The 17,879-nt window shown below is 56.9% G+C and overlaps 1 protein-coding gene across 2 annotated transcripts; it reads left to right on the top strand.

Annotated features, from left to right (window-relative positions):
* The first annotated feature begins 186 nt into the window (after window positions 1–186).
* MSRB1 (methionine sulfoxide reductase B1) lies at window positions 187–5,306 on the top strand. Of its 2 annotated transcripts, XM_004056983.5 has the most exons (4): window positions 187–478; window positions 2,133–2,281; window positions 2,646–2,760; window positions 4,398–5,306. In XM_004056983.5, exons 1-4 carry the CDS (start codon window positions 424–426, stop codon window positions 4,427–4,429), a joined length of 351 nt encoding a protein of 116 aa, XP_004057031.2. In that variant the 5' UTR covers window positions 187–423; the 3' UTR covers window positions 4,430–5,306. The 2 variants fall into 2 exon arrangements, with proteins under 2 accessions (XP_004057031.2, XP_055220907.1); XM_055364932.2 differs by lacking the exon at window positions 2,646–2,760 and having other exon boundaries at window positions 267–478.
* Window positions 5,307–17,879: the final 12,573 nt, after the last annotated feature.

The following is a 17,879-nucleotide window of genomic DNA, read 5'->3' as shown; positions in this document are numbered from 1 at the left end:
GTTCGCGCCGCCGCCTACCTGGCCAGGCCCCACGTGCGCCCCTAGCCACCAGGGCGCGCAGGGCGCGCAGGGCGGCAGGGGCGGGGCCTTGGGGAAGCGGCCCAGGGGTGGTCCCTGGGAGTTTCCATGGGCGGGGCCTGCGGGAGAGATGCGATTGGACTGGCACCAGGGGGGCGGGGCCTTGGGGAAGTGGCCCAGGAGAGGTCCCAGGGAGTTAACGTGGGTGGGGCCAGCTGGGAAGATCGTATTGGACCATCCCTCAGGAGGGGCGGGGCCTCCCGAAGGCGGAAGCCGGGATTCGCACTCCGGGGAGCGATTGGTCCTCGGGAGGGGCGGGGAGGTGGACGCGGGTCCCGGCGGTCGTCGGGTCGGCAGCCTTTGGTCAGCTGGGAGCGGCAAGCACGCTGCGGTTCCGGTGGCGCCATGTCGTTCTGCAGCTTCTTCGGGGGCGAGGTTTTCCAGAATCACTTTGAGCCTGGTTGGTCCTGCGGCCTCTCGCTGGGAGGGCAGCGCGGCGGGGGGCGCGCATTAGCGGGGGCGCCGCCTTCCTCCGGGGGTGATGTCTCTCCCAAGCCGGGAATGGGGGCGAATGTGGCTGCCGGGGAGAAGCGAACAGGGGTCAAAAGGACTGCGGAGGAGTGGGGAGCCTGGGGGCGAGGAGAGTGGGGTACCCGAGGAGAGGGGGCCTTGGGGCTCACCGTCCTGGAGGGGGCAGGCCTCGAGTGTGAACGTGCCGTTTCGGGGGGGCGGGGTCTAAGGGATCAGGATACGTGGGGGTGGTACCCCTTCCCTACCCCGTACACTCCAAAGTGATGGCGCTGGGGGAATTCGGGTTAGGGTCGGGGCTTCGGAGAGGCCAGGTTCTTGTCCAGGGCCAGCTCCTGTGGCCGGGGCGCCCCTTCGCGGGTCATCCCGCAGGTGTTACCCTGGCCCTTCCCATTCCCCCGGGTCCGGGATCTCTGGGAGGAGTCCGGCAAGCATAGAAGGCACCGGCCCAGGTGCCTCCCCCCATGCCCAGGGACTCCAAATTGGGGAACCAGGAGTGCCACCAGGCACCTGCCAACAGCCAGTGAATTTTGACCAGGCAGGCAGGATGGGGTGGTTTGGGGCATGGCCAGCCCTCCACACTGGCCCTGATGAATCCCTTCTGGGCTGGGCTCGCCCGGTAGTGGACTAATTTGGTAAAAACACATCCACAGGCAAGTCTGAGTGCACTGGTCTCCTTGGGCGGATCTGCTGGGTGCCACCCCTGTAGCGGGTTGGGCTGTGACACAGGACCATCCCGGCAAAGCCTCCCCCAACAAGACTCTCTGGCTGTGGACCCCAGTTGTCCTCAGGCTGCTCTGCCAAGCCAGAAACTCCACTTCCACAGCAGCTGCTGGCTTCTCTTTGCTTTTTTCTCCAGTTCCTGGAAAAGGCTGGGTAGTTTACAGTCTCCAGGGGAGGGTGTCCCCAGGTGATGGGTGAGAGGTGACTCAGCACCCCTGGAGGTTCTTGTTTTCAGTCCTTAAAACAGTTCTGCAAGTCAGTTTTGCAACTTTCCCACCCCCTCCACTCGAAAGTGATCCTTTGTGGGTAGGCTGAAATCTGTTGTCCCCAGCCCTCTTTTTTCCTGGGCTCCTGTGTGGCCTGGAGGCCTTTTCTCTGGGACTGTTCTCTTCCTGCCTGGAGAGCAGGGCAGTGCCTGGGTGTCCAGCTTAGGGCCTCGTTGGGCAGCAGGGAGGACCACTTGAGAAAGGAGAGGGACCAGGTGGTTGGGCCACATCAGGGCCCCTGCCCTCTATGTTCCTGGGGGAACTAGTGGGGTGAGGGGGAGTTCCTTCACGCTGCACACGCTTGTAGCTGGGTGTCTTTGCATCACCAAGCACAGATGGAAATGTTAGGAGATGCCCCGTCACGGGGCTATGAGAAGAATCAGGAGATAATTGTGAAAGGGGACTCCCCTGGTCTCTGGCACATCTACTAAATGTGAGCTCAGCACAGCGCCTCCTGTGGCGGGTGCCTGGGGAAGGAGCACAGCCTACCCTTGGAACGGGGGCAGCGCTGTCTTTGCCTGGGTTGGTGGATTTGGGAGCTTGACCCCAGAAAGGCAGGAGCTGATGACTCCACATTTGCCTCTCCTTCCACCACAGGCATTTATGTGTGTGCCAAGTGTGGCTATGAGCTGTTCTCCAGCCGCTCGAAGTACGCACACTCGTCTCCATGGCCGGCGTTCACCGAGACCATTCACGCCGACAGCGTGGCCAAGCGTCCGGAGCACAATAGATCTGAAGCCTTGAAGGTGAGAGGCCACAGGGGTGGGGGAGGGATGGGGGCAGCCAGGGAGAGCAGAGAGCCAGTCCCATCTTCCTCCCTCTGCTTGCCCCACAGCTCCAGGGGCTTAGAGGCGTCTATTCCAGGCCTGTTGCCTCTGCCAGGGAGCTGCCACCCCAGGCTATTGGGAGAGCCTGGCCTTCTGGTGCAAATGTGGGAAACAGGACAGGTTTCCTGTACGGGCTCCAGGACAAAGGTCAACCTCTTATGTCGGCGGTCAGCTTGGGAAATGGGTGTGTGGGAAGAAACACCATCTGCCAGCCCCAGTAAGGGCCTTCACTGTGGCTGTTTCGTGGCCAGAAGCTCACCCAGCTGCCTTGTGATCTTTCCAGGTGTCCTGTGGCAAGTGTGGCAATGGGTTGGGTCACGAGTTCCTGAATGACGGCCCCAAGCCGGGGCAGTCCCGATTCTGAATATTCAGCAGCTCGCTGAAGTTTGTCCCTAAAGGTGAGCTTGCTTTGCACAGCTGGGGCCAGGCCTGTTGGCCTTTGAGCCCAGGCTGGGGGGCCCAGTGTTGGTGCTTGTCCACTTACCATGACAGGGTACGGGGCCACCAAGTCACGCTGCCTGGGAACTGTCCAGGATCCCCCTGAAAGACGGCTGCAGCGCAGGGGCAAAGGAGCTGGTGTTCCGCTTCCTCGCTTGGTTGATCATGACTGTCCCAAAAAGGGGCTTCAGAGTGAGAATGTGGCAAATGGTTTTCCTCAGAGGCCTGGCCTTTCCCGGAGGCTAGAGTCAGGGGCGGGGCAGGCAGAGCCTGAGGCCCCAGTCTGTGTGGCTGTGTCTCCCACTGGCTAGGACTGTGGCCTTGCTTCTTAGCCGCTCAGAGCCTGCCTCCTCCTCTGCAGAGTGGCGGTGGTAGCAGGGCTGTGAGGACAGCTGCGTGTCATGTGCACCTGGGCCTGGCACACAATAATAGCTTGATGAATTCTCATCCTTTTTTTTTTTTTCTGAGATGGAGTCTTGCTCTGCCGTGCAGGCTGGTGTGCAGTGGCGCGATCTCAGCTCACTGCAACCTCTGCCTCCTGGTTCAAGCAATTCTCCTGTCTTGGCCTCCCAAGTAGCTGCGATTGCAGGCACGCATCACCACGCCCAGCTAATTTTTGTATTTTTAGTAGATACGGGGTTTCACCATGTTGGCCAGGCGGTCTTAAACTCCTGACCTCAGGTGATCTGCCCACCTTGGCCTCTCAAAGTGCTGGGATTATAGGCATGAGCCACCACACCCAGCCCACACCTGGTTAATTTTTAATTTTTTTTTTTTTTTTTTTTGGTGACAGAGTCTTGTTCTGTCACCCAGGCTGGAGTGCAATGGCCGATCTCAGCTCAATGTAGCCTCTGCTTCCCGGGTTCAAGTGATTCTTCTGCCTCAGCCTCCCGAGTAGCTGGGATTACAGGCTCCCACTACCACGCCTGGCTAATTTTTGTTTTTTTGGTAGAGACGGGGTTTCACCATGTTAGTCAGGCTGGTCTGGAACTCCTGACCTGAGGTGATCTGCCTGTCTCAACCTCCCAAAGTGCTGGGATTATAGGCGTGAGCTACCGCACCCAGCCAATTTTTAAAATTTTTATAGAGATGGGGGTCTCACTATGTTGCCCAGGCTGGTCTTGAACTCCTCTGGGCCTTGGCCTCCTAAGGTGCTGGGATTACAGGCTTGAGCCACTGTGCCTGGCCTCAAATGGGGTTGTTAACAGCACACGCTCATGGCCATCACCGTGCTGTGCGGTTGAGCGAGCAGCCTGTCAGGGCCTGGTGCGTGGTAAACCTGCGATATTTTCGTCCTTTTGTTGTTATTTGTCCTCCGTGTGAGTGGAGGGAGAAGAGATTCTGGGTTCTCCTGTGGATCTCAGAACAAAATGGGGTACACAGACTCCCCTGAGTCGGGCATCTGGTCTTTTCAGCTCCCCTCTGGCCTGCAGGCCAGGGCAGAGTGTGAAAGCACAGGGAACGGCACCTGAAGCTCTGCCTTGCAGTGACTTGCTTTCTGCCCCCACCCTGGCTTTCCACTGCCCCCGCCCCCAGCTTTCCGCCCCTGCTTGCTTTCTGTCCCCGCTTACTTTCCGCCCCCTCTCCTTTCTTTCAGGCAAAGAAACTTCTGCCTCCCAGGGTCACTAGGCGGGCAGCCCACACCTACCCCAGACGGCCACCGCACTGAGGCCACACGTTGGCCATTCCACCTTGGAGTTGGAACCCTGGGCGTAGAGACAGGAAGGCAGGGCGCAGTGGTTGAAACATCAGGACACTCCCAAGACCCCGGCTCTGAACAAGACCTTTTCGTTTCTTGGAAAAGAGACTCATTTGCTGGTGGTTCATGCCTTCTGCTGGGACAGGCCTGGGCTGTGCAGCCACATTGTCGGCTGACTTAGCCCCCTGCTCACTCTAGGTGCCTCCAGGAGGTGAGCCCTGGGTGCAGCTGGTCTCTGAATGACGTTACACCCTCACCTTCTTTTCCTGGCCCTGTCTCCGGACTCTCCCCTGTGAGGCCCAATTCCAAGACAGACTCTCGTCCTCACCGAAGCTTAGGCCCACATCTCCCAGGCTGCTTAGGAGACAGAATGGAAACGGAGGCCGCCCCTGCCAGCCGCCCGGGCCCTGGTCACTGCATGATCTGCTCTGGTGAAACCCTTCCAGGCCAGCCAGGGTGGGGATGGTCTGTGACCTGCTGGGGAGGCAGGCTGATGGGGCACACCCTTGGCCTCTCGTCCACGAGGGGAGAAACCTAAACCCTGTTTCACAATCTGTGCGGAAGTAGCTTGCCTCACTCCTGCTGAGGAAAGCGGCTGTTGCTCCATAACTCTAACCAGCACAGGGCTGAGGCCTGCAGTTCACACCTGCAGGGAGGCCCTTCCCAAGGTGTGGTGACTGTGCCTTACTGTACATGCTCGGAGGCCTGGCCATGTAGGAGGGTGGGTGATGCTGAAATCACCCCCCATCTTAAGTAATTACTTTCTGGAGTAATCAGGTGGAAATCCATAAACAAATGAAACATTCAGATGTACTGTCTTTTTTTTTGTTTTGAGATGGGGTGGGGTCTTGCTCTGACATCGAGGCTGGAGTACAGTGGTGCAGCGTGGCTCACTGCAGCACTGACCTCGCAGGTTCAAGTGATTCTCCCACCTCAGACTCCCAAGTAGCTGGGACCACAGGTGGGCACCACCATGCTGGATAATTTTTACATTTTTTGTAGAGATGGGGTCTCACTATGTTGCCGAGGCTGCTCTTCAACTCCTGGACTCAAATGATCCTCCCACCTTGGCCTCCCAAAATGCTAGGATTACACATGTAAGCCACCTTGCCCCGGCCCTGCTGTCTTCATTAACAACATCAGAGATGCCAGGACATGAGTGTCAGGCCTTTATATAGCTAAAAAAGGCAGGCATGGTGGCTCACGCCTGTAATCCTAGCACTTTGGGAGGCCGAGGCAGGAGGATCACCTGAGGTCAGGGGTTCAAAACCAGCCTGGCCAACATGAGGAAACCCCGTCTCTACTAAAAGAATACGAAAATTAGCCAGGTGTGGTGGCACACACCTGTAATCCTGGCTACTCGGGAGGCTGAGGTGGGAGAATCGCTTGAACCCAGGAGGCAGAGGTTGCAGTGACATGAGATCCTGCCACTGCATTCCAGCCTGGGCAACAGAGACTGTGCCTCCAAAAAAAAACAACCCCCCAAAAAACTTTGCAAATATTTACTGAGTATCCTTTCAGTAAATATTTGCCAAAAAAAATATGGCTGGGGGTGCAGCTGTGAACGAGATAGGTGAGGCCCCGCGCTCAAGGTCTCACAGCATAGCTGGGGAGACCTGGTAGTGAGGTAGTGTCAGAGGATGATAGGGCTGGGAGCAACTGCAGCAGAGTAATGATGCTAGGATGTATGGAGGAAGCTCCAGGGGTCAGGGAGGGGGACTCAGGAGGGCTTAGCTCAGCAGTGATGGGCACAGCATGTGCACAGGCTCAGCACACATGGGGCCTGCCCCAGGCCCTGGAGGGCATGGAGCAAGGCTCCACAAGAAATGCACCATTTTCCCAATTTATACCCACAGAAATCCGGGGAGCATGTGGGAGTGGATTTTAAGGGTGGATGTTTCACCCTGCAGAACCCACAGCTGGCATCGCCCCAAAAGCGGTGGCCAGGAGTGCCCCAAAGGGCACAGGATGGCCCCGAAGCATCGCAAGATGGGGCCAGTTGGGTTCTGAACTAAGGAACGCTAAACGCCAGGGTGGGCAGTCCAGAGCATTTATTAGGGGGACTTACAGAAGGCCGCAGCGTATCCTTGCCACAAAAGCGTGAGAGAAGAGGTGCCCTCCCTTGATATCTCTGCAGCAAGGGGACACAGTGTGGAGTGGATATGGAAGTTTAAGGGATTTGGCTCAGGGCTGGGCCAGTTTCTTTCAGTGTTTTAGCCAACAACCTAGATTTTTTTTTTTTTTTTTTTTTTTTTTTGGAGACAGAGTCTTGGTCTGTCATTTAGGCTGGAGTGCAGTGGTGAGATCTCGGCTCACTGCAGCCTCCGTCTCGCGCCTCCCGGGTTCAAGCAATTCTTGTGCCTCAGCCTCTTGAGTAGCTGGGATTACAGGCGCTCGCCAGTATGCCTGGCTAATTTTTGTATTTTTAGTAGAGATAGGGTTTCGCCATGTTGGCCAGGCTGATCTCGAACACTGCACCCAGCCTAGAATTTTTTAATTTAATTTTTAAAAAATTAGAGATAGGGCCTTACCATCTCACCCAGGCTGGTCTTGAATTCCTAGGCTCAAACAATCCTCCTGCCTCAGTCCCCCAAAGTGCTGGGATTACAGGCGTGAGCCACATGCCTGGCTGCACTTTGTGATTCTTGGTCAGGACACAGAAAGAAAGCAGGGGAGGCCGGGTGTGGTAGCTCATGCCCGTCATCCCAGCACTTTGGGAGGCTGAGGTGGGTGGATCACCTGAGGTCGGGAGTTCAAGAGCAGCCTGGCCAACACGGTGAAACCCTATCTCTACTAAAAATACAAAAATTAGCTGAGTGTGGTGGCTCATGCCTGTAATCCCAGCTACTTGGGAGGCTGAGGGATGAGAATCACTTGAATCTGGGAGGTGGAGGTTGCAGTAAGCTGAGATTACACCACTGCACTCCAGCCTGGGCGACAGAGTGAGACTCTGTCTCAAAAAAAAAAAAAAGAAAAAAAAAAAAGCGGAGGGAACCAGGAGACCCTACAGTAGGGATAATGGGGAAAGGAACAAAAAATTGGGTCAGGTTGCGTTTATTGATACGGGTCCACTAAGCAGAGGTTCTGGACCTCGTGCTGCCACTGCTGGGGTTTACTGGTTGGTTGGTGAGCTGCAACACAGAACAAAAAGTGACCTACACAAAGTGAGGCTGAAATGCCAGGCCTGCCTCTCTGCGTGGCGGAGGATGGGACTCAAAGGCTTGGGGAGGCTGGAGTGTCAGAGTGGATTTATCTTTTGAGACCTACTCACCCTGGAGTAGGAGAGGAGAGAGGACACACCTTTTACTACCCCCACGAGAAATAAATCTGTGAGGGGAACACTCCTCCTTCATGAGCTCTGTGATGGCCTTTCTCCAGCAGATCTGGAATTACAGTGGCAACTGCAGTCCCTGGGTTGGGAAACCTACGTGCAGGGGAATAAGTGGATCCCCCGGGGGGCAGGGGCCAGGTGGCAGGGCTCAAAGGCTCAAAACAAGGTGGGCGTGGCCGCTGCAGTGCACAGCAGAGGTCAACCAGCGATCACAATAGTCTGACTCACAGAGACCCACAGCGTTGACTTGTGGATCATGGTGTTCCCAGAAGTGAAATAGACAGAAGCCGACTGACCTCTTTTTTTTTTTTTTTTTTCCTGGAGACAGATTCTCACTCTGTCGCCCTGGCTGGAGTGCAGGGGTGCGATCTTCGCTCACTGCAACCTCTGCCTCCTGGGTTCAGGCAATTCTCCTGCCTCAGCCTCTGGAGTAGCTGGGACTACAGGAATGTGCAACTACGCCCAGCTAATTTTTGTATTTTTAGTAGAGACGCGGTTTCACCAAGTTGGCCAGGCTGGTCTTGAACTCCTGACCTCAGGTGATCCTCCTGCCTTGGCCTCCCAAAGTGCAGGCATTACATGAGCCACTGTGCCAGGCTGACTGAATCTTACTTAATCTGTGTAAGCAGAAGAGTTCTAGGTCAAGTGAACAAAAGTCTAAGACAAAAAACCCAGAGTCAGGCTGGGCATGGTGGCTCACGCCTATAATCTCAGCACTTTGGGAGGCCGGGGAAGGAGGATCACTTGAGCCCAGGAGCTTGAGACCAACCTAGGCAATATACTGAGACCCCCACCCCCGCCATCTCTACAGAAAATACAAAAATTAACTAGGCGTGGTGGCACACACCTGTAGTCCCAGCTACTCGGGAGGCTGAGGCAGGAGAATTGCTTGAGCCCAGGAGGCTGAGGCTGCAGTGAGCCTTGATCATGCCACTGCAGTCCAGCCTGGGTGACATAGTGAGACCCTGTCTCAAAGAAAAACAACCTTCCAGCCAGACGTGGTGGCTCACCCCTGTAATCCCAGCACTTTGGGAGGCCGAGGTGGGAGGATCACCTGAAGTTAGGAGTTCTAGACCAGCCTGGCCAAAATGGTGAAACCCCGTCTCTACTAAAAATACAAAAATTAGCCGGGCATGGTGGCGGGCGCCTGTAATCCCAGCTACTCGGGAGGCTGAGGCAAGAGAATTGCTTGAACCTGGGAGGCAGAGGTTGCAGTGAGCTGAGGTTGCGCCATTGCACTCCAGCCTGGACAACAAGAGCAAGACTCCGTCAAAAACAAAAACAAAAACAACAACAACAAAACAGCCAGGCACGGTGGCTCACGCCTGTAATCCCAGCACTTTGGGAGGCCGAAGCAGATGGATCACAAGGTCAGGAGATCGAGACCATCCTGGCTAATACGGTGAAACCCCATCTGTACTAAAAATACAAAAAATTAGCCGGGCGTGGTGGCAGGCGCCTGTAGTCCCAGCTACTCCGGAGGCTGAGGCAGGAGAATGGCGTGAACCCGGGAGGCGGAGCTTGCAGTGAGCGGAAATCGTGCCACTGCACTCCAGCCTGGGCGACAGAGCGAGACTCCCTCTCAAAAAAAAAAAAAAAAAAAACAAACCCAACCAATCAAACAAACAAAAAACCCATCTCCCGAGAAAAACCAGAACCACGGCCCTCAGTGAATTCCCAGACTGGAGCCAGGTCACAGACCCAAAACCTCCATTCAGACCCACGCCGCTGAATGGAGGGGACCAGGGTGCCTTGAGGAAGGACCCTCCAAATTTATCCTGTTCGTCTTTTCCCAGCCTTCTCCAAAGGGATCTCTATGGCTGTGCACTGGGGAAAAGGAGATCTGAGACCTGGGGACTCCTGGATGCTGGCTCTGAACCGATGCTAACTCTGGAGTCAGACGTCACTGGGTCAGAGTAGGGGCTTATGAAGGCCCAGTGACTGAGGGAGCGTTGGCTCGGGTCCGATCCCAGTGGGCCTGTCCCGTGGCCATCCCCGGTTCCGGGTGTACAATTGGAAGAGGCACCCTCAATGGAAGGCAGCGTCCCCCCACAGGAGGGGCAGCGCCTGCAGTACAGGCCACAGTGGAGACCAGGGAGAGGCCAGCCGTGCTGCTAGCCCCTTCAGCCTGCTCACCCCTCACGGAGCTGACTCTGTCACCTGCCAGCCCCTCCGCAGCCCAGTCTAGCAGTCCCTGCTCTGACGTGGAGTCAGCGGCCGTTGCAGAGGCCGCCGTCTCCCTTGCTGGCCTCAGACTCCTTGCGTGACACTGATCTTGGGTGGGACATTCGACTTTCCTCTCTTTGTGCCTCCCTTAGTGGCACCCAGCCTGTCTCCCTGTCGGATGAGGGCACAGGAGAGCCACCCGGGGCGGGCAGGGGATGCTACGGTTGAATCGGTGCTGTCTGCACTGCCCTGTGGGTCAGAGGCCTGACTGCTGGCACTGCTGGCCAGTGGGTTCTCGGTCTAGAGGTGGGGGTGCGTGGGGCGGGTGCTGGGAAGAGTAAGTGTTGACGAAAGCACCAAGGGCCCCTCGGGGAGGACCGTACCCAGAAGGGGTTTCCTGCTGCTTGCCCCTCCCCCACCATGTGCTGTGGCAGCCTCCTGTTCTAGCAAATGTCTCCATCTCTGCCCTGCTGGGGGCCAGAACTGAGGCTAGCTGCCAGAATCTCCCTGGAGCTGCGGAGAGCAGGGGGGTGTCTCTCAAGCCCTGATTCCAGCTCCCACCCATGCCCTGACTTTTTTACACCTGGACCCCACTGTGTCCGACTCTGGCCACCGGCTAAAGTGGAGCCCGCTCTGGGGCTGCCCTGGCCACCCAGTGTCTTCGTTGGCTCTCGGGCACTATCCTAGCACAGCCTGTGGCCTGCCCACCCCCTAGTTCAGCAGGTGAGAGCAGGCCCGCTGCAGTGACTGACCCCAGTGCAGCAGGTACTCTCCTTAGCCTCATTCTTCTGGGGAGACAAGGGGGACTCAGAGAATGCAGTGATTAGTCTGAGGCCACACAGCTGGGAGAAGCCCTATGTCCTCTGCCGCCAGGGACCTGAGCCACTCCAGGCCACATGTGGCCGGCTGCCAGTGGCCTCTGATCAGGGTCCTTGTCCTGCCATGCTGAGTCATTTGGTGATGGCGGGTCTGGCAGGGGGTGCACAGGGCTCCCAATACTGTTCTAGGCAGCCAGTTCAGGTCCTCTATGCCCACACCTGTCCCTTTCTGCTTCTCCCTGCAGGAGGAGCAGTGGCTCTGGGAAGGGCTCTGTGGGCAGGTCCTGTGGAAGGCGGCTCTGCTGCGGCAGGGAGGGAGCTGCTGAATGGGCAGCAGGCTTCCCAGGCACAGGGCCAGGCAGGGGCCTGGGCTGTGCTGCCTTCTCCCAGCACTCCCAGCTGTGCACCTGGGGCCAGTGTTTCCCCGAGAGTGGACTCAGGCCCAAGAGCAGACTGGCCTTCGCCTGCAAACTGGGCCTCTGTGTGCAGGGTTTTGTCCCCAGGGGTGTCTACCAGGCTCAGGCCGATAGCTGGGTGGCTGGAGGCCTGCTGGCGCCTGGGGATCTCAGCCACAGCAGTGCAGGGATGCTGATCCTGGTGGGGGCTGGGGAGTAGTGCCTCCTGCCTGCATCCCAGGGCCCCAGGCTCATCCAAACATCCATGTTAAGGTGGTGGGCCGGACACAGTGGCTCACGCCTGTAATCCCAGCACTTTGGGAGGCCGAGGCAGGTGGATCACCTGAGGTCATGAGTTCTAGACCACCCTGACCAACATGGAGAAACCCCATCTCTACTAAAATACAGAATTACCCGGATTACCCGGGCGTGGTGACGCATGCCTGTAATCCCAGCTGAAGGGGAGGCCTGCCCCTCCACACCTATGGGTATTTCTAGTCGGGTGTGACGAGAGACTGAGAAAAGAAATAAGACACAGAGACAAAGTATAGAGAAACAACAGTGGGCCCAGGGGACCGGCGCTCAGCTTACTAAGGACCTGCACTGGCACCGGTCTCTGAGTTCCCTCAGTTTTTATTGATTATTATTTTCGTTATTTCAGTAAAAAAGAATGTAGTAGGAGAGCAGGGTGATAATAAGGAAAAGGTCAGCAAAAAACGTGAGCAAAAGAATCTATGTCGTAATTAAGTTCAAGGGAAGGTACTATGCCTGGATGTGCACGTAGGCCAGATTTATGTTTCTCTCCACCCAAACATCTCAGTGGAGTAAAGAATAACAAGGCAGCATTACTGCAAACATGTCTCGCCTCCCGCCATAGGGCGGTTTTTCTCCTATCTCAGAATTGAACAAATGTACAATTGGGTTTTATACCGAGACATTCAGTTCCCAGGGGCAGGCAGGAGACAGTGGCCTTCCTCTATCTCAACTGCAAGAGGCTTTCCTCTTTTACTAATCCACTTCAGCAGACCCTTTACGGGTGTCGGGCTGGAGGACAGTCAGGTCTTTCTCATCCCACGAGGCCGTATTTCAGACTATCACATGGGGAGAAACCTTGGACAATACCCCGCTTTCAAGGGCAGAGGTCCCTGCGGCTTTCTGCAGTGTATTGTGCCCCTGGTTTATTGAGACTAGAGGATGGCGATGACTTTTACCAAGTATACTGCTTGTAAACATTTTGTTAACAAGGCACGTCCTGCACAGCCCTACATCCCTTAAACCTTGATTTCATACAACACATGTTTTTGTGAGCTCCAGATTGGATCAAAGTGGTTGGGTCAAAGTGGCTGGGGCAAAGCTACAAATTAACAACAACTCAGCAAAGCAATTATTTGAAGTACAGGTCTTTTTCAAAATGGAGTCTCTTATGTCTTCCCTTTCTCAATAGACACAGTAACAGTCTGATCTCTCTTTTCCCTACACCAGCTACTCGGGAGGATGAGGCAGGAGAATCGCTTGAACCTGGGAGGCTCAGGCTCAGCCTGGGAGGCTGAGGCTCAGGGAAGTTGTGGTGAGCCGAGATCACGCCATTGTACTCCAGCCTGGGCAACAAGAGCAAAACTCCGTCTCAGGAAAAAAAAAAAAAAAAAAAAAAGATGTGGTAGGGAGGTGGGGGTGGGAGGGGGCAACTGGGCTCAGGTGGTGGGGGGGCTGGCAAGCAGACTGCTTGAGTGGGGAGACGGGTGAACCCCGGGACCCCAAGGCCCCCTCACATTGAGAGTCCAGTGAGGGATGGCTGTGGGCAAGGTCTGTATGCCAGGTCACCGGAGGAGGGGGTGGTGTTTCCAGCAATGGAGCGTCTGGTGTGGAATCAGTCACCTCACCCTCCCGCTCCTGCTGGGTGATACCCCATCCTTGGGGCCGCCCCCGCGTCTTCCTTGAGGAACAGAAGACTCTGAGGGGGCAGCCCCTTCCTCCCCAGGGCACGGCCTTGCCCCTCAAGGGTTGGGTTCAGGGGCAGCGGGCAGGCCTGGGCACGGCTGGGTCGTCACCTCGGGCGAGGGATGGGGAATAAAAAGGAACTCTGTCTGAGACACCGTGGTCCCTCGCCGGGGCCCAGGCCTGGCTCAGAGCAGCCACCAGGAAGCGTCTGCGGCCCGTATGGGGGAACAGACCACACTTCAGACCCTTGCTCAACCACCGCTTTCCGCTCTCTCAGTGGCAGGTGCCGCGCAGAGCCTGGCCCTGGTGGGGCTGTGGCCCCTGGTGGGGGTGGGGGCCGTGGGCAGCTCCCGGGAGCCTCCTACCCGCGGACGGGCCGGCAGGTGGGAGGAGGGGGCGTCCGGTAGGGTCGGCGACGGCACCAAGGCCACGTGCAAGCCCCGGCCCTCGAGGCGGCCTCCCGGGGCCGGGCGCGGGACCGAGCGCAGGACTGACCAGCAGGGGGCGCTCGCTCCGTGCTCCCAGGCCGGGTGGTCTGAGTGCGCAGGCGCGGGGGGGAGGGGGCGAGCCGGCGCTGCAGTTCCCCGGGTGGCCGCGGGGGGCGCAGCGGAGGCAGCGAGCGGTCCGCACAGAGAAACCGCCTCGGCCACGCCCGCCCTTGGGCCGGAGCTGGGGACCCAGGCTGAGGCCTCTGGTCGTCTGAGGGTGCCAGGGGCAGCTGCAGGGGGTTTGCCGGGCTTCGCGAAGTGACCGTTACAGGGAGTGCAGTCGCAGCCACGGGTGCCCCTTCCAGGGTCACCGGAGGACAGAGCCGGGGGCGGGGGCGGCGCGGCCGGTGGGAACGGCAGGCGTGGTTGGGGGCGCGGGTGGAGGCAGGACGCCCCCAGCCCCTTCTTCAGGGCAGCTGCGTGGGACCCAGGCTGCCCGGACCTGGCCCGCCCTCAGGGCTAGATCCTAGGGTTCCACCTCCCAGGCCTCTTTCCTCCGCCCACCTCTGCCCACTACAACCCAGGCAGCTCCTAGCTGCCTTCCCCCAACCAGAGTCCTCTCTGCAAAATAATAACCAGACCAGGTCCCTCCCTCAAAGGTTCCCACAGTTCTTGCCTGCTCTGACCTAGGCTGACCCCACCTCTCCAGCTTGATTTCCTACTCCATAAATGAGATCGGTGTTGTTTATCATAATTACAGTTTGGGGTTGTTTCTTTTTTTTTTTTTTTTTTTTTTGAGACGGAGTCTGGCACTGCCGCCCAGGCTGGAGTGCAGTGGCGCGATCTCGGCTCACTGCAAGCTCCGCCTCCCGGGTTCACGCCATTCTCGTGCCTCAGCCTCCCGAGTAGCTGGGACTACTGGCGCTTGCCACTGCACCCGGCTAATTTTTTTGTATTTTTGGTAGAGCCGGGGTTCCACTGTGTTAGCCAGGATGGTCTCGATCTCCTGACCTCATGATCCGCCCACCTCGGCCTCCCAAAGTGCTGGGATTACAGGCATGAGCCACCGCGCCCGACCTGGTTGTTTCTTCTTGAGAAGGGGGTTTCTCTGTTGCCTGGGCTGGAGTGCAGTGGCATGACCATGGATCACTGCAGCCTTGAATTCCTGGACTCAAGCGATCCTCTCAGGTCAACCTCCCGAATAGCTAGGACTACAGGTGTGCTACTACGCCCCGCTAATTTTTGTATTTTTAGTAGAGACAGGCTTTTGCCATGTTGTCCAGGCTAGTCTGGAACTCCTGGGCTCAAGTGACACTCCTGCCTTGGTCTCCCAAAGTGCTGGGATTACAGGCATGAGCCACTGTGCCTGGCTAATTTTTTAAAAAAACTTTTTGTAGAGACGTGCTCTGGCTTTGTTGCCCAGGCTGGTCTTGAATTCCTGGGCTCAAGGGATCCCCCGCCTTGGCTTCCCAGAATGCTGGGATTACAGGTGTGAGCTCGTCAGCCCAATTATGTTGTTGTTACTGCCCGCATCACCTGAACCCAAACCCTTTCACCTGCACCTCCAGGCAAACCAGACCCCGCTCTAGAAACACATCCTTGCATTCCTAGAGTTTGTTTTTCCTTCTTCTGTTTTGTCCTTCCACACGCATCACAACCCTTCTAGAAGCTTTTCTTGGGGGCTCTGCCCCGGTGGTCCTCTCCTTCCCCCACAGCAGGGGCCCGGGTGGGCCTCCTCTGTGCATGCATAGACTGGGCCCCTGTTATCCTCTTGCGGGCCTCGCCCGTCCCAGGCCAAGGAGCTCCTCAAAGCCATCAACCACAGCACCTTCATCTCATTCTCTCTCTTTTTTTTTTTTTGAGATGGAGTCTCGCTCTGTCGCCCAGGCTGGAGTGCAGCGGCACGATCTCGGCTCACTGCAACCTCCGCCTCCCAGATTCAAGCGATTCTCCTGCCTCAGCCTCCTGAGTAGCTGGGACTACAGGTAGGCGCCATCACGCCGGCTAATTTTTGTATTTTTAGTAGAGAGGGGGTTTCACCATGTTCGCGAGGATGGTCTTGGCTCTTGACCTCATGATCTGCCTGCCTTGGCCTCCCAAAGTGCTGGGATTACAGGCGTGAGCCACCACGCCCGGCCACAGTGCTGGCCTTGAATCAGCCTTGAAGGTCCCTACAGCCTTTGCTGTTACCGTTGCCCCATCCTAGCAAGGGGCTCCTGCCCCGCCTCGGTCCCCACCAGGGTGAACTGGGAACAGCCGGCCCTCGGGGAGAGTAGGATGGGGGACTGGCCTCTCTGAGGGGCCCCTCCCTGGGAGGGAACCACATCCTTTATGAGCTCGGGCAAATCAGGCATCTGAAGTGGAAAAACCCCACACAAATCAAGGACAGCTGGGCCCGCCCTCTGGCGGCAGCCCCCTCCCCTTGCTCCCCTCGCAGGAATCCTGGCAGGAGGCACGGAGCGGGGCAGAGCCAGTCTCAGGGATGAAGGGTGTGGTTCTCAGGGAGGGAGTTCCTGGAGCTCCTCCTCGCTGTGTGAAATCTACCCTAGCTGTCTTCGGTGGAGGGCGGGGCTGCTAATCACTTTCCAGAGTGGGGCCACGGTCCTGCCCTTGCCTGTGAGGGCCCAGGCTGGGGCTGCCCACACCGGGGAGGGGACAGACTGGGAAAGAGGTGGAGAGGGGTGTCAGGGAGGGACACACACAGACACACACACACAGTCACTTAGTTGCTCAACAAACATGAGCTGTCACCCTGGTCAGGCGTGGAGCCACAAAAGGTATCAAGACTGACCCCGTCTCTGCCCTTGTAGAGATCATGGGTAGGTGGAGACAGGGATCAAAATCACCCACAAAGAAATAGTTACAGACTGTGAAGGGGGCACAAATGTAGCCAGGATGCTGGTTGAGGATCTGACGCCGGGTAGGGCCTTCCTCCCAGCACGGCCTTGCTCCCCAGGACTCCCCACCTCTTCCCCTCTCCATCCCCTCCTGCCCTGGCCCTCCTTGTCACCTCTCCAAGGGACAGCATTTACTGGGCCCAGCAGCTGGGGCAGCACAGCCCATCTCCCCTCCCAGATCCTCTCCTCCCAGCCACTACATCAGGCTGACCATCCACATGTTCGTCAGCTGGAGGGTGGACAGACCATCTGCCTGGCTGTCTGGCTTATACAGGGGTCAAGATGAGCTCAGGCAGTGTGGACCCTCAAAACCCCTGGGGCCTTGGGAGATCTGGCTAGGCAGAAGGAACTTGTTGATGTCTGTTTCTTGGTGGAGGAGGACATTCAGAGAGCAGGAGGCGAGGGACCCTCTCAGGGTGCAGGGACTGCCCCCACCCTTTGTCCCTATGGTCTGGTTGCTCAGGTGTCCTGGGGCAGAGGGAAGGAAGTTTGTGTGTGAGGAGCATGGAGAAGAAGTTCCTGAAATTATCAGATTTAACCTTCATAAGGCGCTCAACACAGAGTTACCACATGACTGAGCAATTTCACTCCTAGGTATATTCCCTAGAGACATGAAACGTATGTCTGCTCAAAACCGTATACCTGAATGTTCATGGCAGCGTTATTCATGAGAACCCCACAGTGGAAACAACCTAGATATCCATCAACGAATGAGGGAATCAACAAAAGGTGGTCCATCCATACGATGGAGTATTAGTCAGGAAGAGGAAGGAGGCACTGGCACACGCCACAATGTGGATGAACCTGGAGAACATGCTGAGTGAGAGACCCAGACACAAAAGGACGAACATTGTATGATTCTCTTTCTTTTTTTTCATTTTAGAGATGGTGTCTCACTCTGTCTCCCAGGCTGGAGTGGAATGGTGCAATTTCAGCTTCACTGCAACCTCTGCCTCCCGGGTTCAAGGGATTCTTGTGCCTCAGGCTCCCGAGTAGCTGGGACTACAGGCGTGCACCACCACACCTGGCTAATTTATTATTATTATTATTTGAGATGGAGTTTTGCTGTTGTTGCCCAGGCTGGGGTGCAATCGCGCGATCTCGGCTCACCACAACCTCTGCTTCCCGGGTTCAAGCCATTCTCCTTCCTCAGCCTCCCAAGTAGCTGAGATTACAGGCATGCACCACCACACCTGGCTAATTTTTTGTATTTTTAGTAGAGACAGGGTTTCTTCATGTTGGTCAGGCTGGTCTTGAACTCTCAACCTCAGGTGATCTGCCCACCTCGGCCTCCCAAAGTGCTGGGATTACAAGCGTGAGCCATGGCGCCTGGCCCACACCTGGCTAATTCATGTATTTTTGGTAGAGACAGGGTTTCACCATGTTGGCCAGGCTGGTGTCGAACTC

This window comes from Gorilla gorilla, chromosome 18, assembly GCF_029281585.2.
Source record: "Gorilla gorilla gorilla isolate KB3781 chromosome 18, NHGRI_mGorGor1-v2.1_pri, whole genome shotgun sequence".
Lineage (NCBI taxonomy): Eukaryota > Metazoa > Chordata > Mammalia > Primates > Hominidae > Gorilla > Gorilla gorilla.
Note: the sequence above shows the minus strand (reverse complement) of the source record. Positions and strands in the feature narration are given on the sequence as shown.

Coding starts and splice junctions, on each gene's coding strand:
- MSRB1 (XM_055364932.2), top strand. CDS start 424: ATGTCGTTCTGCAGCTTCTTCGGGGGCGAGGTTTTCCAGAATCACTTT. Junction 479..2,132: donor CCAGAATCACTTTGAGCCTG/GTTGGTCCTGCG, acceptor CTTCCACCACAG/GCATTTATGTGTGTGCCAAG. Junction 2,282..4,397: donor ATAGATCTGAAGCCTTGAAG/GTGAGAGGCCAC, acceptor CCTTTCTTTCAG/GCAAAGAAACTTCTGCCTCC.